Source organism: Polypterus senegalus, chromosome 9 (genome assembly GCF_016835505.1).
Source record: "Polypterus senegalus isolate Bchr_013 chromosome 9, ASM1683550v1, whole genome shotgun sequence".
NCBI lineage: Eukaryota > Metazoa > Chordata > Cladistia > Polypteriformes > Polypteridae > Polypterus > Polypterus senegalus.
In genome coordinates, this window is record NC_053162.1 from 73,887,148 (window position 1) to 73,912,650 (window position 25,503).

The following is a 25,503-nucleotide window of genomic DNA, read 5'->3' on the forward strand; positions in this document are numbered from 1 at the left end:
TAAGGGCTTAAAATATATAAAATAACCATAGAAACATATGGTTTCTACTTCGCGGATTTTCATCTATCGCGGGGGGGGGTCTGGAACGCAACCCCCGCGATCGAGGAGGGATTACTGTACTTTTGAATTCCCTGTTCTTCTATTTTTCATCCTTAGCCTCTTATGTGTTACCTTGTAAAACATTTTTAAAGCAATAAATAAATAATTTCTTCTATGTATGTGGGTAGAGAGAAGCAACTAAATCTGATAAAAGTTAATATTTTATTTCTGGAAGAACATAATGCTTTCTATGTACCTTTTGACATAAACAATAATTCTTTCTGAAGACATCCCTGAAGAACCCCAAATTCAACTGGCAAAAACGTACACTTTCATTGATCCACCACACAAGCATCTTGCAGATTAGCTTACTGATCACACTGCCGTACTTGTTCTTCACATTTGACTATGTGTGCGCACACTGTTTCACCATGCGAATTTTGCAATCTTGTGCCTGACCACCAAAAATGATGAAATGGGTTACAGAGAGGAGATGCGTCTTCTCTATACAGTAATGTCAAGACAGCATTCTCTCCCCTAATGGAAGTAAAGGCATTCCAGCCACCATAAAATCTTCATGCAGCTCCGAAATGGCAGACAGAACTGAGTTGCATCGTTGGACTTAGTATGGAGAAGGAGATCGATCACATCCTCATGGACAGACGCTGGAGGCTCCTACAGAAATACTCTGAATTTCTAGCTTTGGTCAGTAGGCTACCACCTACTGAGGCTAGGGCTAGACTTGGCCAGACTCCAAGATCAGGCTGTTTCTAATGAGTTTGCATGCAGTTTGTGTGAGGAACTTGCACACTTAGGTGTGACTGCCAATCCTAATGTGATGTGGGAGACCTTCCCTGACAAGACCCAGAAGGTTGCTGAGGGCTGTGTTGGTGTTGCCAGTCTTTCTAATAGGAGGTGTTTCCTGTCGAAGGGGACCTTGGACATTATTGAGAGGTGTTGCAGTGCACATCTTCATGGCAGCTCTGGTCTGTACTGAGAACTAAGAAGGGCGGCTTAAAGGGTTCTGAGTGCAGATAAGGAAGTATTTTTTAGAGGAATCTGTGAGGAAGCGGCACAGCATCTATGGTCTAGCAACCCAAATACTGCTTATAGAGGAATCGCCTTATGCACCTCCAAATCTGTTCATTGGTGTGTTGCAGTCATGGCGGGTGGTGGAACAGTCCTTACCAGTGATGCTGCAGTTATAACCTGCTGGGCTGGCTACTTTGAGCAGCTGTTTAAAGCTGATCCTCCAGCTAGGACATTGGACATCTCTAGGTCCATAGTTTTTGAGTCTGATCCTCCAATTAACTGTGAACCACCTAATCTCACTGAAATTGCACAGGTGGTGAACCAGCTGAGGGTAGGGAAGGCTGTGGGGATCCGGTGTGAACTTTTCCATGCTGGTAGGAAAGGCTGTCCTCCTGGCATTGCAAGCAATCTTTGCTTCCATTTAGGAAATGAGCGTCATCCCAAGTCACTGGAAAATAGGACTTGTCATTCCAATCTGGAAAGGGAAGGGTGATTGCATGAATTGTGGCAACTACAGGGAGATAAAGCTGCGCTCAGTGTCGGCTGTGGTCTTTGCTAGGGTCATCTTCAATAGGATCCGTGATCACTTACTCACCTACCAGCAACCATTCTGGTTTTATGCCTCAGAATTCTACCATTGACTGCATCCTGGCATTCAAGGTTCTCATTGAGTGCAAACAAATATTGTCAGAATTTCTTTGCAGCTGTTGTCAGTTTTTGTAAAGCGTTTGATTCAGTTGATCAAGCTGCCCTGTGAGATATCCAGAGAATTCGTGAGACACCCCCGAAGTTGCTGTATGTCATGGCCGGCCTGTACACTGGTACTGTAAATACTGTGCAGAGTGGAAGCAGAACCTCTGTGTTTTCCCCAGTTGTTTCTGGCATTTGTCAGGGGTGCGTTCTTGCTCCTACACTGTTCCGTGCTCCCATGGACTGGGTGTTGAGAAGGGTCATGGAGTCCAATGGCCCTGGGGCATCTCTTGCTGAAGAAAGATTCACTGATCTTGACTTTGCCAGTGATGCTGTGACCTTGCATAGACATTGCAGGCACTGATCGGGACTGTCGAGAGACTGAGCAAGGAGTCTGAGTGTCTGTTTGCAGAGAGTGTTGACCACATCGACAGATTTACTTACCTCAGCAGTGACTGGTGGCTCTTCCTATGATGTCAATTTTCTCATTGGGAGATCATGGGGGATCAGGAGGTCACTGGAAAGGGGTATGTGATGCTCCTGATAACTTTGCAAATGGGCAAGGTTCCAAGTCTTTACAGTCCTGGTTATTCCTGTTTCAATATATGATTGAGAGACATGGACGCTGTCCAGTGACCTGAGATGAAAACTGGACTCCTTTGTTACTGTGTCTCTTCGGAGAATCCTTGGGTACAGCTGGTTTGACTTTATGTAGAATGAACAGAACAGTTGCTCATGGAGTCCAGAATGAGGCACATTGCCTGAAATGTGAGGGAGCATCAGTTACGGCACTATGGCCATGTGTCATGATTTCCTGAGGGTGATCCGGCTCGCAGGATCCTCATTATTGAGGACCCAAGCAGCTGGACCAGACCAAGAGGATACCCATGTAACCACTGGCTGTGGCAGATAGATGGTGATTTCCGGTGGGTTGGACTGGATGATGTGTCTGCCTGGTGAGTTACCAACCAGGATCCCAAGCTGTTTCATTGTGTGGTGGGTTCAGCAACGCACTGTGCCAGCACATACTACCCAACCTAAGTGATTAACTGCCAGAACTTAAAGTTTACTAAAAGATGAAAAAAATCCTTGTATATAATTTGATACTATCCGTATGTATGGTGTTCGCGTCAATACCTCGACTCAAAACAAGTTAGAACCATGAAATGGGCCTCTGTAGTTAGAACATAATGTTGCAAACACGGACGCAGTATTGCATGATTGGCTAAGAATGTTCGAATGCTTCGGTGACACCACTAGACGGCCGAGTATAGTAAGTCGGTGTTGGTTCGAGCAGATAACAGTAAGTTCGGTTGGTTTTTGGAACGTTGCTTTGGTGGGGCATACTTTCCAGGACTAACATCGTCAACTGACTTAAACCCTTCGACAGCTCCGGAAGCGTAAGTAATTTAGAACGTATCGCCATTTGCTTGGTACGTCGAAATCTATCTTTGGGCAGTTCGGTTTTGGCATCCGTCCTTCTGACATCTATTGGCAAACTGAGTAATGACGGCTGGGTATTAACAACGGTCATTGTTTAAATTTTAACTGATCTCAGATCTAAAATGACCACGCCAACATAATTATTACTCCGACTCTGATTAGAATCGTAAAAACTACGGTTTGTTTTGAAAATTTGTTTGCCAGAAAAAAATCAAATGAGGTGCGCCGAAGAGCTGAGTTAACGTCTTGCAGCCCCATTTAAACAGGAAGCTCTTCATTACATCGACCGAAAAGGTCAATTTTAAGCACAAATCAGTGCCATGATAACAAAATCATTTCAAGTACTTAAAAAAACAAATAATTCCTTGCAGAGAAAGTATGGATTTCACAAATGTAGAATTTGTAGCCCGATTCGATCGGGCTCACAGTTGCTAGTAACGTAATAATTGAATGTAGTTATTACATAAAGGCCATTTCCAATGAACATGTAATAGGTTAACAAATTACAGCTTTTCTGCAGCAATGGAAAATAATTAAACCTTGAAAGTTAATGTAAACAATTCCTATAGGTTTCCCTAATTTTGTTGATTACTTACAGACCCTTTTTCTGCACAAAAGCACAGTTAGCACAAACTATGTTACTACACACCCTCAAGCATTATTTTTATAATATTGCACTGCAGGAAATAGTATATTGCTATAATAATGGCAAGGAAAATAACAATTAACAAAGGAAGATAGACAAAACCATTATTACCCTTAAAAGTGTAGGTCTTTCCTTTAGAGAAATTGCAAAGAAAGTCAAGGTATCAGTGAATATAGTTGCGTAAACCATGAAAAGTTCCTTGGACACTCTAACAGGAACAGATCGAACAGATCTGACAGACCCAAAGCCACAACTGATAGAGAAGAAACTTTCTGAGAGTCTTGCTTAGCAAGCAAATCTCATTTTCAGGAGTGAAGAAAATACTTTGAGCTGTACGTTCAACAGGTTAAATAGCAGTTAGAAAGTCATTACTAAAACTGTAAAAATAAGAAAAAGGTTTTCCAGAGCCAGGAACCAACAACAACAACAACATTAATTTATATAGCACATTTTCATACAAAAAAATGTGGCTCAAAGTGCTTTACATAATGAAGAATAGAAAAATAAGAGACACAGTAAGAAAATAAAATAAGTCAACATTAATTAACATAGAATAAGAGTAAGGTCCAATGGCCAGGGGACAGAAAAACAAAAAAACTCCAGACGGCCGGAGAAAAAAAATAAAATCTGCAGGGATTCCAGGCCATGAGACCGCCCAGTCCCCTCTGGGCAATCTACCTAACAAAAATTAAAAGTCCTCTTTGTATTTATGGTTTTTACGGAAGGATTTGATGATGATGATGATGATGATCACGTGGACTTCTGGCTTTTAGTCCATCAATGTGGGGCATCATGGTGCTTTGAGTAGGTTGGTGGTGGCGCAGGCCGCCACCACAGAGAAACCGGAAAAAGAAACAGAAGGGAAAGTAGGGGTCAGTGCAGATTTTAGAGCCACCATGAATAGTTATTATGATGAATTGAACATATAGAATATCAGGATTAAGATAAAGTGAAGTTATAAAAAGGCCATGTTAAAGGAATGTGTTTTCAGCAGTGTTTTAAAGTGCTCCACTGTATTAGCCAGGCGAATTCCTATCGGCAGGCTATTCCAGATTTTAGGTGCATAGCAGCAGAAGGCCGCCTCACCACTTCTTTTAAGTTTAGCTTTTGGAATTCTAAGGAGACACTCATTTGATGATCTAAGATTACAATTTGGAATATAGGGTGTCAGACATTCCGATATATAAGATGGAGCGAGATTATTTAAGGCTTTGTAAACTATAAGCAGAATTTTAAAGTCAATTCTGAAAGACATAGGTAACCAGTGTAGCGACATCAAAACAGGAGAAATATGTTTGGATTTTCTTTTCCTAGTTAGGATTCTAGCAGCTGCATTCTGCACTCGTTGCAAATGATTTATGTCTTTTTTGGGTAGTCCTGAGAGCAGTGCGTTACAGTAATCTAATCGACTAAAAACAAAAGCGTTAATTAATTTCTCAGCATCTTTCAATGATATAAGAGGTCTAACTTTTGCTATATTTCTTAAGTGAAAAAATGCTGTCCTAGTGGTCTGATGAATATGTGATTTAAAATTCAGGTTACAGTCAACGGTTACCCCTAAGTTTTTTACTTCCGTCTTAACTTCTAATCCTAATGCGTCAAGTTTATTTCTGATAACCTCACTGAATCCGTTTTGCCAATCAATACAATTTCAGTTTTCTCTTTATTTAACTTGAGAAAATTACTATTCATCCATTCAGAAATACCAGTAAGACATTGTGTTAGTGAATCGAGAGAGTCGGTGTCATCAGGTGCTACTGATAAGTACAGCTGTGTGTCATCAGCATAGCTGTGGTAGCTCACGTTGTAACTTGAGATAATCTGACCTAACGGGAGCATATAGATTGAGAAAAGAAGCGGACCTAGGATAGAGCCTTGTGGAACACCATATAGAATATCATGCGTCTTTGAGTTGTGATTACTACAACTAACAAAGAATTTTCTCCCTGCCAGGTAGGATTCAAACCAATTTAAGACATTGCCAGAGAGGCCCACCCATTGACTAAGGCGATTTCTAAGAATATTGTGATCAATGGTATCAAACGCGGCACTCAGATTGAGGAGGATGAGAACAGATAAATGGCCTCTGTCTGCATTTAATCGCAAGTCATTTACTACTTTAACGAGTGCAGTTTCTGTACTGTGATTAGTTCTAAAACCTGACTGAAATTTATCTAGAATAGCATGTTTACTTAAGTGGTCGTTTAACTGCATAATTACTGCCTTCTCTAGAATTTTATTTAAGAAGGGCAGGTTAGAGATGGGTCTAAAATTTTCAAAAGCAGAGGGGTCAAGATTATTTTTCTTAAGTAGGGGTTTAACTACAGCAGTCTTAAGACAGTCTGGGAAAACCCCCGTATCTAATGACGAGTTTACTATGTCAAGGATATTATCAATAAGCGCATCTGATACTTCCTTGAAAAACCTTGTTGGTATTGGGTCAAGGACACAGGTGGAGGGTTTCATTTGAGAGATTATTCTATGTAAATCAGGTAAATCTATCCTGGTGAAAGAATTGAATTTGTTTATAACGGAGTACTGGGGCTTAGGAGGTTCCACAGTGTTGGGGAGATATACTATATTATTTCTAATATCATTAATTTTTTGATTGAAAAATATAGCAATGTTCTCACAGGTTTCGCTGGAAGTATTATGGGGGCATTCCTTTGTGTTACCTGGGTTTAGCAGACAATCAATTGTAGAAAATAGGACTCTATGATTATTAGCATTGTTATTTATAATCTGAGAGAAATAGCAGCGCCTCTCAAGACGGACTGTGTTATTGTATTCTGTTATTTTAACCTTCAATATCTCATAATGGATAGTTAGTTTAGTTTTCCTCCATTTCCGCTCAGCTCTACGACATGTTCTTTTCAAGTCAGATACTCTTTGGGTCTTCCAAGGTATAACAATGCTAGAAGATTTTTTAATTGTCTTTTCAGGTGCAACTATGTCAACAGCAGCTCTTACTTTAGAATTAAAGATTTCCACTTTACTATTTACATCATCCTTGCTATTGTAGCTGGCACTATAACCGGACTGATTGCTTAGAATGTTTGTAAGTTTTACAGCTGCTGAGGAGTCAAAGAAGCGTTTTTTAACAATATGCTTCTCATGAATGTTTTCTATCATTATTTCTATACTGAATAGTAGAAGAAAGTGGTCTGAAAGACCAATATCAACGATCTGCTTCACATCAGCTGTTAGTCCTTTGGTGATAATTAAGTCTAACGTATGACCTGCTTTATGTGTAGGCTGACCACTGCCAGTGAGAGAAGAGAAGAGGATCTTCTCAGTGAATCAAAATTTTAAATCTTTCGTTTATTGCACCACATTTTTATGCTGTCGAGCAAAACAACTGTCTCCTGTGTCTGACACCAACTGTCAAACATGGTAGGAGGAAGTATGATGGTCTGGGGTTGTTTTGATGGATCCAGAGTCAGCAACTTGCACAATGTGACAAGCAACCTGAACCTAAAGACCTACCACAGAATTTGGCAGCAACATGCAACACCCTATGGTCTACACCTTGCTGGTGAGGGGTTCATACCACAGCAAGATAATAACCCAAAGCATACCCCAAAGCTATGTCAGAAGTACCTTAAAAGAGAAGAACAAGACCTCAGGTTTCAAATCATGGAATTATAAGTATAGTCTCCATGTTTAAACCCCAATGAGCTTCTTTGAGATGAGCTGGACAGAAGGTTAAAAGCAAAGTTACTTATAAGTGCACAACATTTGTAGGAACTTCTGCAACAGTGTTAGGAAGACATTTCTGAACAAAATGTGATTTCCTTTGACTGTTATATCTGTAAAGGTTGCCTACTTAATAAGTCAATATTAATAAGTATATACTCACGAATAAGTCAGGTCTTGAAACTCAAAAAATCAATCATAAAATCAGACCCCAACTTATATGCCTGATCAAAAATGCAACGCTTAATTTTCTCATTTATTTATTTATTCTTTTTTTTTTTACATCTTCTTGCCTCCTGCAATCAGTTTCTCAGACGCATCGAATTTTGTTGCAGCAGTGCAGTTACCGATTTCTTTCACTGCTTCAACAACATTTCATTTAAAACCAGCTTCATATTTTCATCTGATCGAACGCTCCATCGTAGATAAGGGATGTTCTTACGATAAAGGTGTATGAGGGTGTGAGATGCAAAAAACACAAATCAGTGCAAACGCTGCTTCGGAATAGTTCGGGTATTACCGTGTGGTCATGTAGGCACAATAGAGAGGGAGAGAGAAAGAGGTTAGGAGCATGTGCTGATACAGCGCATTGCCGCACCCATATAGAAAAAAAAGGCAGTGTGCTCCATGGTTACTCTCTCTGGTGGGCGTTAGCATTTCATAATACCTTGTACCAATAACGTGAGTTTTCCGCATTTGACTTATACGAGCAACATTATAAAATGCCAGAAATTATACTGTAAAATCAAGTCCCAACTTATCCATGGGAGAACTTACCTGTGAGTATATACAGTACATTTTGTTTGTTATTCTGTGATTTTTAAAAATATTTTTTTTTATCTCTAGTTGATTATCTGTCCTATGCTTTTTTAAAGTACATTGAGACATTAAACTGCATAAAGTTAAAGAAAAAACTTTTAATTGGTAGTGTACAGGTATATATATATATATACAGTATACATATTATAACAACATAAACGGAGCACAGATGAAGGTTTGGGGAGCTGCTTAGTAATTCTTGTTAATGTGGAGATCATTGGATTCAAAAATAAACATAGATCTTGCGGATTGTTTGTTTATAGCATAAAGGATGCTGTTTAACTATTTCATAAGTGATCTGAGGTTCTGTCATTTGACAAAGGTAATCCATAAATGAATGCTGACTTGGGGTTAAGGGCATGAAGCCCAAAAAGAAGCATTACAATTTCAAATAAACTATCCAGGATGGAAAGTCTATTTTTCTCACAACTAGAATCCTCAAGAGGCACCTGCCAGTATCCCTTAGTTGCATCCAATGTAGAGTTATAAAGGGCTTGACCCAATGTTCTCAACAACCTGTCTTAAATGGGACATCTGGTAGGCATCAAATTTAGAAACTTTATTCAAATATCTAAAATCTTTGCAAAACTATACTATTGCATCCACTTTTGGATGAATACAATTGGACTACATCATACACTCTTCTCAAATGACACCAAATTAAATCATTTGTTTTCCCCCTTCATTTACTGCTACACCTCTAGTTTCAGAAATTCTATACTGGCATGTGGGATGGCACGTGTGAACCTTAACATTAGGCTTCATTATTATTCTGTTGTCTGACAGATTAGTTTTTCCAGGTAATATTTAATTAATCATCCAGATAAGTGAGATTAACTGAAATTTTTGTGCGTCAGTTATATCATCCTCTATGGAAGCTCCAGGATCATCAGAAACACCAGTTGCTAAAGCAAACATCACTTTCAGGTCATGTCATTCCTTTAGTAGATTGACGTCTACTCTTTGAATTGGTGTATGATGTATAGATACCTTCACTTTATAATTTCTGTACAGAATTTGTTTTTACTTTTTTATCATACACATGTTTTTCTTCTTCCTGCTCATGTTGTAAATTCTCATTTTGAAATCAAGGATAATTTAGACATTTTATTTCTTGCAAAGTAATGACTTTTTTTTACCTAATTTAAAGTGAGATCATTTGAGCAACTTTCCTCCCAGTCCTCATTTAAAAGATCCTACAGCCCCTAAGGCTGTCTACAAAAAAGCAATTCAAAAGGACTTAAACCCGTAGAGGCAATTCCTTCCCAGCATACAAAAATGGCAACACTGTATCTCAAAATGTTTGGTGTTTGTCAGTAACACACATACTCATTTAACATTCTATTAAATCTTTCAGTTGTCTGTGGATGATAAACAGTTGTACTTAATTTTTTTTTATTGCAGTAGCCTTAGACAGTTCTTTCATGATTCTAGAAGTAAAAGGTGTACCCTGATCAACTAATGTAAGGCATTCTCATACAAGTTAAAACCTCAGTTAATTGCTTTTGCCACACTAAGTGAATTTGCCTTCCTCAAAGCTGCCACTTCTGGATATCTGGTAGCATAATCTACTAAAACAAGCATATACTGGTGCCATTTTTACTTATGGGCAATGGCCCAACGATATCGATCACCATTCTTTCAAATAATAGACATTGGAACAAGTGAAGCATGTGGAAGCCAATTTGCAGAGACTATCTGACAGTCAGGGCAAAATTTACTAAATTGTTGTACATCTTTAGTCAGATTTAATCAATAAAAATGTTTTAAAATATGCTCCCTTGTTTTCTCAAACCTGAGATGTTTTCCTAAATTGCAAGTGAGCAAGGCATTAAGCAATTTCCCTTTAGAACTGTAGAACAAATAAGTTTTGAGTTCAGCAGTGATGCAGTCCAATATCGCACTATATAAAAAAACATTTTTATTTTAAAAATTTGTTTTTAAATTGTGCACATCCCCTTCTTTGTATCACTCCTCATCAACTAGTCATGCCCGTTTAAATGAAAATTCTAAACTTATGTAATGAACTTGTAATTGAACATACTCAGGCTTTGTAAAATCTGGTGTGCTATGAAATGTTGATCTTTTGTTACTGTCAGAGGAAACTGAAGGTATAGATCTGGACATTTATTCAAAGTAATCGTTAACTGTTCTGTAACTCTCCAGTACGAGTCTTCATCGTTTTCAATATTTAATTATGGTTCCATTTTTAAATTAACTTCTGGGCATTATTCAGCTGTAATAAGATCTTCTCCATGAACCATATTCTCAGTATCTAGAGTAGCAGGAGAAAATTGCCTTTGACAAATTTTATAGATCTGAGGAAAAAAAAAATAATTTTCCTATTAGCATTGGGTGTGGACAAGTGTCTGAAATTGCCATCTACACCCTATATATACACTTATATATACACTTAAAATGTTTATTCATCCCAAAACTTTACAGTTCGGTTTCTAAAGTAAGTCTTGGCAGATCATATGGAAGTCACTGCCAGAGTCCAGTAAAGCAAGTACTTCTTGTACAGGTAATCCCACTGATAGATGAAAACTTTTCCCTGTTTTGGATATTATTATTTGTCTGACTTGCTCCTTCTGCAATGATCGAAAGCCACCAAGAAATCAGTGTTTTCCATGCCTTGAGCAGAACATTGAGGGTGGTACTCCAGTGGGAACACCCAATTAGAATAGTTACCTGCATGACAAGCTGAATGAAGACAAAGTAGCAGATTGGGGCCTGCTGTCAGTCTAGGATATCCCATCTCCTTCCTAGTGTCTTGTGCACCTTCCAGTATTCCAGCTAAATCCATAAGAGACCGTACATCAGCTTCTCTTCACTTAGCTCATCACTTATTCCATTCAGCATCCTATCCATAGCAAATTCTCCATAATATGTTCCATGGGATCATCCCAGAGCCAACTCTGATTGAGATTTACAAACTCCTGAGCCTGAGGTCTTATTGATCTATGAGGATCAATTTGCCAAATTAAAAATTTACTTTCCTTGGCTAGACAACTCAAAAGAGGAATTTAAGAGAGTTTGCCATTTCATAAAATCATAATGCCATTCATCCTGTCAAAGGGAGTACAGTAATCCCTCCTCGATCGTGGGGTTGCGTTCCAGAACCCCCCGCAATAGATGAAAATCCGCGAAGTAGAAACCATATGTTTGTATGGTTATTTTTATATATTTTAAGCCCTTATAAACTCTCCCACACTGTTAACATTATTAGAGCCCTCTAGACATGAAATGACACCCTTTAGTCAAAAGTTTAAACTGTGCTCTATGACGTGACAGAGATGACAGTTCTTTCTGACAATTAAAAGAATGCAAATATATCTTCTCTTCAAAGGAGTGCGCGCGTCAGGAGCAGAGAATTTCAGAGAGCGAGAGCGGGCTCGCTAAGAAAAGCAAACAATCAAAAAATCAATACGTGCTTTTAAGTATGCCGAAGCACCGCGATAAAGCGGCATTTTTTAGAGGAGCGTCCGTCCGTATCCTCTAGGCAAACAGCCCCTCTGCTCACACCCCCTCCGTCAGGCAGAGACAGTGAAAGAGACATAGAAAAGCAAACAATCAAATACCGCGTGGGAAGCATATCGTATATCATTGAGGAGTTTTAGTTAATACGTAATACATGCTCTGATTGGGTAGCTTCTGAGCCATTCGCCAATAGCGTCCCTTGTATGAAATCAACTGGGCAAACAAACTGAGGAAGCATGTACCATAAATTAAAAGACCCATTGTACGCAGACATCCGAGAACCAGCGAAAAATCCGTGATATATATTTAGATATGCTTACATTTAAAATCCGCGATCGAGTGAAGCCGCGAAAGTCGAAGTGCGGTATAGAGAGGGATCACTGTATTGCATATATCTTGGTGTCCATCACCAGTTAATAATGTGGTGAGGGCAGCTGCACAGTTAGCTGCCTTCCAGCCCATCATCAAAGTGGTTCACTCAAAGATACATAAAAAAACACTTTGGGTCATTTGTTTTAGCTTATATGTAGCACATATAGCAACCCAGGAAGGTAAATTATCTTTGGAATCAAGTGAAGAGGCACAGATTGAGTATAATAATGTTGCTGTTGTTGAACCATTTGTGCAACTCCACTTCTGGCACCACTTGTCTCGTATTACGACTGAAGTTTCATGAACAAAACTAAAACATTTCTTTATTATTGAACTGGAATTCAGGTTTGTTTGTGTCTTCCTGAAATCAAAAGAATCCAATGGCTTTGTGTAGTGTGCTGCCCCACTGCAGATGGGCTGGGCTGCATGACTTTACTCCAAGAGGCTTTTAGTTTTGTAAAACTGAAGAGAAACCTAATGTAATCTCATTTCTTGCAAAGCAAAAATTATAGTAACATTTTGGTTATAGATTGTTTGTTACTTTTCACCAGTGTCTACAAACCCATGAAGAATGCATTGAGTGTAGACATTGTATTAAGCAGAAAACCTAAGTTATGCTACTTTTTTTTTTTTTCTTCTTCTTCAGGAGACACAGCTGTATACAAAGATGGAGTCTACTGGATTATGGGGCGAACTTCAGTGGACATCATAAAGAGTGGTGGTTACAAAATCAGTGCACTGGAAGTGGAACGTCACTTAATAACACACCCTGATATTGCAGGTAACCATTCATGACAAATGGGTTGCCTATTGGGCATATCAAAAGCATTTTTGCTTCAAGATGTGCATTCCTTGTTACTGTTTGATAGTTGTAAGATGTTCTTGTTTTTGTAGAAATTGAAAGGAGAATTAGAAGAAATAGACATTCATGTATTAAGAAAATTTTAGTTATTTTAAGTAATTGAGTGAATATATTGTCATAACAAAACTGGCTGCATTGAATTATTTCAAATATGTAGGTACTATTTCACATGGTTAATATCCCTGCATCACAATTTCATTAGATTTATTTTGAGTCCCTGCCAGGTCACTGTCTACTTGAAATGTGAATGTTCCATGGTGTCAGGTTAATTGTAGAATCTAAATTTCCCCTGTTTAAATAACTGTGTATAAATATTAGTCTAGCAGAATAGTAATCCATCCAGATTTGGTTCCTTGCAAGGACATGTATTATACAGAAAATAATGGATGGATTATAGCTGTTCGGCTAATATGACAGATACAGTGCTTTAGCTTGTCATAAGTATGTTACATTTTCATTTATTGTATTTCTCATATATTCTTGTATTTTAGTCAATTATTTTTAAACTGAATAAACTCTGGAATGTTTTTTCACCATGCTATAAAACAAATCAAGTAAATAAAAACTTGAAATTAATTTATTTTAGATATTTAATTAGTAATTAATTGGGAACTACTTCTGACTGACTCTGAGGTTTGCACATATTGGTATCAAGACATTTACAGATGCTATAAATGCATAAAAATCATTATCTCCGCCTCCTTTCTTAGACTACCAGTCTTAATAAAGCATTACTGTAACATTTTAAAAGAACTGGAAGACAGTTTTATAATGCTTTATTAGGACTGTATTACATATGTTAGTATAGTTTGACATTTTCATTCTTCTGTCATCTTTAAATCATAGTTATCTACATTTGAACCCAGGAGCCTGTGGTTGAGAGGCAGCAGTGTTAACCACTATGCCACTGTACCACTCTTGTAATAAAGTACTAAGTTCAATATTTGTTTTAGATGTAGCAGTTATTGGTGCACCAGATGCAACTTGGGGACAGCGAGTAACCGCTGTGGTGGAGCTTAGACCAGAACGTAGCTTGTCTTTGCTGGATTTGAAAGCATGGGCCAGGTAAGGGAAAATTTAATTTGTTTTAAGTCCAATATCTTGGACAATGTCGTTGTTGACATTTAACTTTAATATAGCTGTAGTCATGACTTTACAGTCTCGGACCGTTTATTTCAGTACTGATTAAATGTACATAGAAAATTTACAAGGAAGTTTACATTAATAAATATGCGTACAGACGTCAATCCTTGTGATCTCTGCATCTGCATTTTCCACAACAAGTTCACAGCAAACTTTGGCCTATCACAACAGCATCAGAAACTAAAAAAGAATTAACCCTGTATAGGATATCAGCATTGTCCCTTACACACACATATCCATTATGAATAAATATATAGTCACAAAGTAAATATAAAACACATAAAAAGACCAGAAGGCAAATCATAAAAAATAAAAATTAAAGAACAAGTTTAACCAGAAAGCAGTATTGAATATAATATGAGACATGTTGACATCTTGTGTAAGAATTATACAGGTTCCACAACATCTGTAGCATTTCAGTCAAATTTTTTGGGAAGGTGGCAGACTTTGTACTTTTCACTTAACAGTTGCATTATGCACAACTTTATTTTTGCCTTGCTTACCAATTTTTAAGTGAGTGTGTGAATGGATAGGCACTTTGCACTGTTGATAAATCTGGTATATAACAATATGTAATATGTATATGTTAATGGCTTTGCAGTCACAGTAGCACCACACATTGCCTAGACTTAGACCTTATAGACGGTACTTTGTATTTAAATACAGTTTAGAAAAACACGAGTATAATTCAGAAGCTAGATTAACTGCACTTACACTTTATTTCATTGTGTATATTAATTGCCAGTCTCTGAGACCAAGTAGAAGTGAGAACCAAACAGTGACAGCATTCTAGTTAAAAGGTCTAGCATCTTGTATTTTGTTTTTATAAAATTTTATAAATTCTCAAGAGATGGGCGCCACAAAATGCTATTTTTGCTTCAGATCACCAAGTCTGTTCATTTTTATATTTTTTAGCTTTTCCTATTAATTTTGATTGATTTAGCTTTGTGAGTTCCATTTTAATTTAGTTTAAGAGCATTTATGAGATAAACTGATTTAATTTTTAATGATACTAGGGGGCTTTGCTCACCAACCCCTGTGTCTGGTTAATCAGATATACAATATATTTTTTTTTTTTCGTTGAAATTATTTCAATTTCATTATTTGCATTTTTACTTTAAAGCTTCATTAAAAATATTTTTTGGAGAGACATTGTGACAACACAACGTATAACTGCCTGTGAGTGACTATTGTTTTTGTTTCACTAATAAATAATCCAATGTTTTCTAGTGCTTGTCCCTGTGATTTATTGATTGTCCATCCATCCATCCATCCTCTTCCGCTTATCCGAGGTCGGGTCGCGGGGGCAGCAGCTTAAGCAGAGAGGCCCAGACTTCCCTCTCCCCGGCCACTTCTTCCAGCTCTTCCGGAGAATCCCAAAGGCGTTCCCAGGCCAGCCGGGAGACATAGTCCCTCCAGCGTGTCCTGGGTCTTCCCCGGGCCTCCTCCCGTTGGACGTGCCGGAACACCTCACCAGGGAGGCGCCCAGGAGGCATCCTGATCAGATGCCCGAGCCACCTCATCTGACTCCTCTCGATGCGGAGGAGCAGCGGCTCTACTCTGAGCCCCTCCCGGATGACTGTGCTTCTCACCCTATCTTTAAGGGAAAGCCCAGACACCCTGCGGAGGAAACTCATTTCAGCCGCTTGTATTCGCGATCTCGTTCTTTCGGTCACTACCCATAGCTCATGACCATAGGTGAGGGTAGGAGCGTAGATCGACTGGTAAATTGAGAGCTTTGCCTTACGGCTCAGCTCCTTTTTCACCACGACAGACCGATGCAGAGCCCGCATCACTGCGGATGCCGCACCAATCCGCCTGTCGATCTCACGCTCCATTCTTCCCTCATTCGTGAACAAGACCCCGAGATACTTGAACTCCTCCACTTGGGGCAGGATCTCTCCCCCAACCCTGAGAGGGCACTCCACCCTTTTCCGGCTGAGGACCATGCTCTCGGATTTGGAGGTGCTGATTCTCATCCCAGCCGCTTCACACTCAGCTGCGAACCGATCCAGAGAGAGCTGAAGATCACGGCCTGATGAAGCAAACAGGACAACATCATCTGCAAAAGCAGTGACCCAATCCTGAGTCCACCAAACCGACCCCTTCAACACCCTGGTTGCGCTTAGAAATTCTGTCCATAAAAGTTATGAACAGAATCGGTGACAAAGGGCAGCCCTGGCGGAGTCCAACTCTCACTGGAAACGGGCTCGACTTACTGCCGGCAATGCGGACCAAGCTCTGACACCGGTTGTACAGAGACCAACAGCTCTTATCAGGGGTCCGTACCCCATACTCCCGAGCACCCCCACAGGATTCCCGAGGGACACGGTCGAATGCCTTTTCCAAGTCCACAAAACACATGTAGACCGGTCGGCAAACTCCCATGCACCCTCCAGGACTCTGCTAAGGGTGAAGAGCTGGTCCACTGTTCCGCCACCAGGACTAAAACCACACTGTTCCTCCTGAATCCGAGGTTCACTATCCGGCGGACCCTCCTCTCCAGAACCCCGAATAGACTTTTCCAGGGAGGCTGAGGAGTGTGATCCCTCTATAGTTGGAACACACCCTCCGTCCCCTTTTAAAGAGGGGACCACCACCCCGGTCTGCCAATCCAGAGGCACTGTCCCGATGTCCATGCGATGTTGCAGAGACGGTCAACCAAGACAGTCCTACAACATCCAGAGCCTTAAGGAACTCCGGCGATCTCATCCACCCCGGGCCCTGCCACCAAGGAGTTTTTGACCACCTCGGTGACTTCAGTCCCAGAGATGGGAGAGCCCACCTCAGAGTCCCCAGGCTCTGCTTCCTCATTGGAAGGCATGTTAGTGGGATTGAGGAGGTCTTCAAGTACTCCTCCCACCGACCCATAACGCCCGAAGTCGAGGTCAGCAGCACACCATCCCCACTATATACGGTGTTGACACTGCACTGCTTCCCTCCTGAGACGCCGGACGGTGGACCAGAATCTCCTCGGCCGTCCAAAGTCGCTCTCCATGGCCTCTCAAACTCCTCCCATGCCCGAAGTTTTGCCTCAGCAACAACCGAAGCTGCTCCGCTTGGCCTGCCGGTACCTATCAGCTGCCTCCAGAGACCCACAGGACAAAAAGTCCTATAGGACTCCTTCTTCAGCTTGACGGCATCCCTCACCGGTGTCCACCAACGGGTTCGGGATTGCCGCCACGACAGGCACCACCACCTTGCGGCCACAGCTCGTCAGCCGCCTCAACAATAGAGGCACGGAACATGGCCCATTCGACTCAATGTCCCCACCTCCCTCGGGACGGGTTGAAGTTCTGCCGGAGGTGGGAGTTGAAGCTACTTCTGACAGGGGACTCTGCCAGCCGCTCCCAGCAGACCCTCACAACACGCTTGGGCCTACCAGGTCTGACCGCATCTTCCCCACCATCGAAGCCAACTCACCACCAGGTGGTGATCAGTTGACAGCTCCGCCCCTCTCTTCACCCAAGTGTCCAAGACATATGGCCGCAAGTCCGGCGACACACCACAAAGTCGATCATCGACCTGAGGCCTAGGGTGTCCTGGTGCCAAGTGCACATATGAACACCCTTATGCTTGAACATGGTGTTCGTTATGGACAATCCGTGACGAGCACAGAAGTCCAATAACAAAACACCGCCGGGTTCAGATCGGGGCCATTCCTCCCAATCACGCCCTTCCAGGTCTCACTGTCATTGCCCACGTGAGCATTGAAGTCTCCCAGCAAAACGAGGGAATCTCCAGAAGGTATGCCCTCTAGCAACCCCTCCAGAGACTCCAAAAAGGGTGGATACTCCAAACTGCTGTTCGGGCAATATGCACAAACAACAGTCAGGACCCTTCCCCACCCGGCGGAGGGAGGCCACCCTCTCGCCCACCGGGTAAACCCCAATGCACAGGCTCCAGTCGGGGCAATAAGTATGCCCACACCTGCTCGGCCTCTCACCGGGGCAACTCCAGAGTGGTAGAGAGTCCAGCCCCTCTCAAGAAGATTGGTTCCAGAGTCCAAGCTGTGCGTCGAGGTGAGTCCGACTATATCTAGCCGAACCTCTCGACCTCGCGCACTAGCTCAGGCTCCTTCCCTTCAGAGAGGTGACATTCCACGTCCCAAGAGCCAGTTTCTGTAGCCGAGGATCAGACCGCCAAGGTCCCGCCTCGCCACCACCCAACTCACACTGCACCCAACCTCCTTGACCCCTCCCATAGGTGGTGAGCCCATGGGGAGGAGGACCCACGTTACCTCTTCGGCTGTGCCCGCCGAGCCCCATGGGTGCAGGCCCGGCCACCAGGCGCTCGCCATCGAGCCCCACCTCCAGGCCTGGCTCCAGAGGGGCCCGTGACCAGCGTCCGGCAAGGGAAAACGTCGTCCACAGTTTTATTTTTCATTGGAGGTTTATTGAACCGCTTTTGTCTCATCCTCACCTAGGACCAGTTTGCCTTGGTGGTTCTACCAGGCATAAAGCCCCGGACAACATAGCTCCTAGGATCATTGGGACACGCAAACCCCTCCACCACGATAAGGTGACGGTTCAAGGAGGAGTTATTGATTGTCATAGCAAAAGCTATTCTCACGGTAAACTGTAAACATTTTAATACGAATGGCATATCACAATCTCCTTTGGTGTGTAATGTTATTCCCGGAATATATACATTACCTTTCTTTTTGCCTGTTAAAATTTGCATCACTTCTCCGTGATCATCAATATACACCTGACTGAATTGTGTATTCTTTGAAATTCAACTTGTCGTTTCTTTAACTGTTCCGGGACCACAGATTCTCATAGCGTATGGTCAATTATTGTGTAAATCCATGTTTTTTGCATTGAATGATGCGAATGCGAGAAGACTTTGTTGTCTACTCTTTGCCTTTTATTTCTGACCTCGATTTGTCCTGCTATTTTTTCAATTACACCTGATTCTGAAGATTAATCACCTTTTGTTTGCGGTAATGTGATCTTTTCTATGTTTTCTTTGATACTGTAGCAATTGACATGATAAAGTATCAGAAAAGTTTTACTTGAAAAATCACAGACTTCCTAACCCCAAACACAACTTTCTAGCACCCTCTCCAACCCCTCCTCCCCGGGTCTCACCCCCCCTTACCGCATCAATCAATACCCCGCTATCAGTCTTCCATGCTGTACTCCGTCCTCCCTCTATCAGACCGAACAGTCACTTAAAACCAAAAAGGCCTCAACCTGGCTGAAACGCTACAATACTTTCGAATTTTACTGCTCTCATATTCTGTACCTTTCTCTGCATGTGTATCGCACCATCGTTTGTTTGAACCTTTCGAATTCCACTGCTTTCATAATCTCTTATCTGCCTTTTTTTCTCTGCAACGCCTTTGGGTCTCTATTCTCCGTATTGTCCTTATATGCTTTATATGTGCTGAGAGCACAGGATGTGTGTGTGCTACGTGCTTTTACATGACTGAGTGTTTTTTGATGGGTGTGCTCTTATATGATATCTTTTGTAAGTAGGGCGTGTCTGGCAAGAATCTCATGTTCCACGTCCCTGCAAGACGACCCTGGGACAATCTCTTGGCACCAAGTTTCAAGTTTACGGTCCCCGCAAGATTTTTTGTGGCAAGTCTCTTTTGTCTCACGGGTCTTTTGAATGTTTTCCTCGAATCTCCGAGAAGATCACGTATCGTCGCCTTGCTTTTGCTTTCCAGGATTTTTTTTTTTTTTTTTTTATAATAGAGAGATATATAGTTAGTGCTAAAAATCTGTGTGTAATAAATAATGCTTTCATAGATTAAGGTAGCAATTAAGCTGAAAATTAAAAAGTGAAATTAAAATGAAAACATGTTTCATCAAGGTTCAGTAACAGAAATGTATTATACTTTAAAGAGCAGAAAGAAATAGTTCAACAACAACAACATTTATTTATATAGCACATTTTCATACAAAAAGTAGCTCAAACTGCTTTACATAATGAAGAATAGAAAAATAAAAGACACAGTAAGAAAAATAAAATAAGTCAACATTAATTAACATAGAATAAGAGTAAGGTCCGATGGCCATGGTGGACAGAAAAAACAAAAAAAAAACTCCAGACGGCTGGAGAAAAAAATAAAATCTGTAGGGATTCCAGACCATTAGACTGCCCAGTCCCCTCTGGGCATTCTACCTAACATAAATGAAACAGTCCTCTTTGGATTTAGGGTTCTCACAGAAGGACTTGATGATGATGGTCACGTAGACTTCTGGCTTTTGATCCATCCATCATTGTTGGAGCATCATGATGCTTTGAGTAGGTGGTGGTGGGGCAGGCCGCCACCACAAAGAAACCGGAAAAAGAAGCAGATGAGAGAGTAGGGGTCAGTACGAATTTTAGAGCCACCATGAATAGTTATTATGATGAATTGAACATACAGAGTATCAGGAATATAAGGTGTCAGACATTCCGATATATAAGATGGGGCGAGATTATTTAAGGCTTTATAAACCATAAGCAGAATTTTAAAGTCAATTCTGAAAGACACAGGTAACCAGTGTAGTGACATCAAAACTGGACAGATGTGTTCGGATTTTCTTTTCCTAGTTAGGATTCTAGCAGCTGCATTCTGCACTAGTTGCAAACGATTTATGTCTTTTTTGGGTAGTCCTGAGAAGAATGCGTTACAGTAATCTAGTCGACTGAAAACAAACGCGTGAACTAATTTCTCAGCATCCTTAAGTGATACAAGAGGTCTAACTTTAGCTATGTTTCTTAAGTGAAAAAATGCTGTCCTAGTGATCTGATTAATATGCGATTTAAAATTCAGATTACAGTCAACAATTACCCCTAAGCTTTTTACCTCCGTCTTGACTTTTAATCCTAATGTATCCAGTTTATTTCTAATAGCCTCATCATATCCATTATTGCCAAATAATGTTCTGTCTTAAGATTTTGGGTATACTAATACAACATTACTTTCACCAAGATAATGATCTTCCATATTCTCATATAAAATAAGTAATTTCAAGGAAATATGTTTATAAAATTAAATCAATGATTTTAGCTTTAGGAAGAATTACTTAAGTTGGGTAAAAAAGCAGATGGAAATTCATAAAAATCAGTAACATAATATGTCAGGAAAAATATTTAAGCCCCACATTATAATTAACCTAACTGCAGTAAAACATAACATGAAGTTAGAGGAGGAAATTTAATTTTGAAAAATAGCATTACAACTTGAATCTGACAAACAGTAAATCACAATTTTTAAAGAATAACCAAACAAAATGCATTCAAACAATCAAATGTAGTTAAACATAAGCAGTATTCAAACACAACAAGCTGAAACCTCTTGATTATCTGTGGCTAATTCCAACACATCCCTTTCTTTCAAGAAATAGAATGAAATTCTGGAAAAAGCCGCAGTCAATGTAGCCCTATTGTTTTAGACAGCCTTAGTTTTATTGGGCTACAATTGCCGAATTTTTTTATATATAATGTCATAAAACATGAGTATTCCTATATATATATATATATATATATATATATATATATATATATATTTTTTATAAGGCACATACTTCGTGCTATGGTAGAAAAGCAGAAATCAGTTGTTTTGCAGATTAAGTGAATGACAGCAGTTTGCTATTGTTTAAATTTTACATGCAGATGACTAGTAAGGATTTTTCTAAGTTAAGAAATTACCATTCCTCAGTGTTTGTACCTGTAAACATCAATTGATGAAGTTTAGCAAAAAATAATTTACAAGAGTTACCATATGACAATGTTTTGTCATCATAAAACAACCCGTACCTTGGATCCTCTGTAAGCAGAATTATGACTCATCCACTAGACCAGTTTTTACTGAGACAGTTAGTAAGCAGAATTAAGCATAATATCAACTTTCAGAAATATTGAGGCTGTCCTACATGACTTGAAGAAAGTATGCACCCCAATATGATCATTTGTGTATCTGTTACTTTTTGTTTCCAGTATTTCTTTTGGTATCAGAATTATAAAACTGGACCAGGAGTTATGACTTTTCAATCATCTTTAAATATTTATTTTTATTATTTATTTATTTTATTTTTTTAATTTAATTTTATTTTACATTTTTTCTTTTTTTTTCTTCCAGTTTTACCACAGGGATCTAGTAGAAATATTTCTTAACCATGACACAAATTCATGATTGAGATATTGTGACAGGTCAGAGTTATAGTCCCCTGTTTATTATTTATAATATACTTGTTGATTCTGTGGGCTTTATTCAGTTAAACATTTGAAAGGTTTGGGGATTTTTTCCCCAAAATAAAACAGGGTGTCTCAGTAACTTTGAACCAGTGTCATCAGAAACCCATCGAACAAACTAACTCAACTTGATACCTTTGCACTTTGACCTTTTTTTTTAGTTTTTGTCAACCAGACATTTTCTTAATTTTAATAGAAAGTTCCATTGCAGCATGGTAGGAATTTTGAGTATGAGGTAGTGAGTGTAACTTGTAAAATTGACTATATGCACAGAGCTTCCTCTTTGTTTTCACATCAGGTTCTTAGACACACAATATACTCAGTTATATGAGGCGCATTATCCATTTTCTGTTTCCAATTTTCCTGAACAATGTACAAGATGTTGTTCATAGCCTTGTCACTTCTCGTCTGGATTATTGCAATTCTCTTTTCTTTGTTCTTTCTCGCAAATCTCTTTATAAGCTTCAACTGGTCCAGAATTCAGCTGCCCACATCATTACTAGAATGCCCTCTATTCACCATATCACTCCCATTTTGCAGCAGCTTCTTTGGCTTCCAGTTCAGTTCCGAATTCAATTCAAAATTCTCCTACTAACTTTTAAGACTATCTACAACCTTGCCCCTCCATATCTGTCCGACCTCCTCCATGTTGCCATTCCCTCCCATACCCTCAGATCCTCTTCCTCCATCCACTTGACTGTCCCCTTCGTCCGTCTTACCACTATGGGGAGCAGAGCATTCAGTTGCTCTGCTCCCCAGCTTTGGAACTCACTACCACCTGAGCTTAGAAATATTGACTCATTTTCACTTTTCAAATCTAAACTTAAAACTCATTTGTTTAAGACTGCTTTTTCTCTTGATTACAATTGCTCTGTCTGATTTTAACTTCTGTATTTTACTTTTGTTTATAATATAGATAGTGTTTTGTCTATTGTTCGGTGTCCTTGAGTGTTTAGAAAGCTGCCTACAAATAAATAAAATGTATTATTATTATTAATGTACTGTACCTTGAAATTTTCTCTCATTCAACAATTATGCAGACGGAGGGAAGCTTATGGAAGTTTGTGATATGTCATAATTAGCAAATAAGGCTTAAAGGAGTTTTGATCCCTGCCTGTTCCATAAGGCAGTATGCATGTTGTATTTTCAGTGGTCTGAGGTTTCACAGTTGACAAAATGCATTTTTTGCATTATGTTTAACTGTATTAGTTTAATCATTTAATCTTTTATAGTGTCAAACTTATAGGCATATTTTACTGTGCTGATCAGTTTCTTCCCAGACAATGTGGGGCATGCGTGTGTATTCTGGAGGGCATTAGCATACATGCATCTAGCTGTGTGCAATACACATGAACTGATGTGAGACATCACAATGGTAATTGTTTGCAAAGGGACCAATGCTGTCAGTGTAAGCAAGCTTTTAATCATTGTGTTTATAATCCCGGTATTCTTTTTGAGCTTCTTATAATTTTGTTTAATTATTTTAAGTAAGATATTCTTTGTTTTCATTTTGTTCAAGTCTCCTTTATTGCCTTTTACCATATTTCATTTTCTTTATTACTGTTGTTTGTCTGTTTACATGATATTTGCAGGCTTCATGGAGCAAGACCGTGAAAAAAAGGAAAAAAGGTCAATACAGGTTACAAGAAAGCTGCTTGTATTCTGTCAGATTCTGGGTCTAGGGTGTTCCCTGGTTTGCACCACATAATGTGTTCATCTCCACATCATTAAAACAGTGGGATTGTTTTGCATTCTGTTTATTATATGCTAGCTGAGCTATAACAAGGATATTCCCTAATCTATCAGGATCTGTTTGGGAATGCCTACAGAAGCAATAAAATTCAAATGTTTCTCACGCTAATACTTTTACTTTTTCTCTCTGAAGTCAATTCAGCTTCAGGGATTGAGGCATAATCCGTGTTTACCCAAATGAATTTCTTGTCACTTGCAGAATTTTTCAAACATCCTCATAATATCCATTGCACTAAAGGAATGTGCTGACATTATTTGGGATTTAACTTAAAATGCATGCTCAACAAAGTGCTCACTAAGGCTTTAATGGCTTTTGTCTATTTTTTCACTCTTCAAGTGGCCAACACTCTCTCTTCCTCTGTCTGTCTTCTTTGGAATCTATTAGATAGTCTACAAAAACTGCCTTGTATTTATCAGGAATTAAGTGACTTTTTCCATTCCTTGCATTTTTTCATTGTTTGCTTATGATGTCATCACATAAGCTATTTTCATCACTAACAATCACTAACTTACATCTTGCCTGAAGAAGGGGCCCGAGTTGCCTCGAAAGCTTGCATATTGTAATCTTTTTATTTAGCCAATAAAAGGTGTCATTTTGTTTGGCTTTTCTCTACATCATTAACAATGCAGTGCATCTTTGGCATATATGTGCACTTCTTCAGATCTTTTATGTCATGATTAAGCTGATTGTAAAAGATTGAAGCGCAATTACCTTTGACATCGGAAATTTCTTTCTCAGAGAGGTAGATTCATCAGCACAAGAAGACAGACTTATTGAACAATTTTGTTTTGTTTTTTAAGTTTATTGATATGTTTAAAGTTTGCCTGTTATGAATTCACAATCATTCTTAACAGAATCTTTTACCACTCATAAATGTAAACACATCCACTCCGTACAACCTGTCTTTGAATGATCATACAAACATACAGTTACACTAGGGGATTAGACTATGTAGAATTTTATGATGGAGCAGAGTTATGGTCCTAAAGATTCAGGTCCTTAAAGGACTGGCTTCTTGGCTGGAGAAGAAAAAAGAGTCACAAAAGGCACGTGTCTATTTATGCTTTCCCTACTTGTGTTCCAAAAGAAACATTTAAAGTTAAAACATTTTTACATCCTTGAAAACATAAAGAACAAAAATTGTAAACCAATTGTTATACAGTTAATTTAAACATAGATTAAGTTGCTCGAAATGATTTATGCAGTTGTTTCAAATGTTTCTTCAATTGTTGAGAAATACTAGCAACTGTATTGTGGAGTTGTGGAGTTAAGGCTCCATTTTTTTAGATTTTCTACTGTAATCAACATATGAAATCTTAAATGGCTCATAACTTT

The 25,503-nt window shown here is 39.5% G+C and overlaps 1 protein-coding gene across 4 annotated transcripts in view; it reads left to right on the forward strand.

The window, feature by feature from the left end:
• The window catches only part of acsf3 (acyl-CoA synthetase family member 3), a 222,066-nt gene that overhangs the window by 181,476 nt on the left and 15,087 nt on the right, over nucleotides 1-25,503 (forward strand). For all 4 annotated transcript variants that reach the window (XM_039763282.1, XM_039763285.1, XM_039763281.1 and 1 more), the window contains 2 exons: nucleotides 12,864-12,998; nucleotides 14,033-14,144. In XM_039763282.1, coding sequence (XP_039619216.1) covers nucleotides 12,864-12,998; nucleotides 14,033-14,144 — 247 coding nt within the window. The remainder of the gene's footprint in view (nucleotides 1-12,863; nucleotides 12,999-14,032; nucleotides 14,145-25,503) is intronic.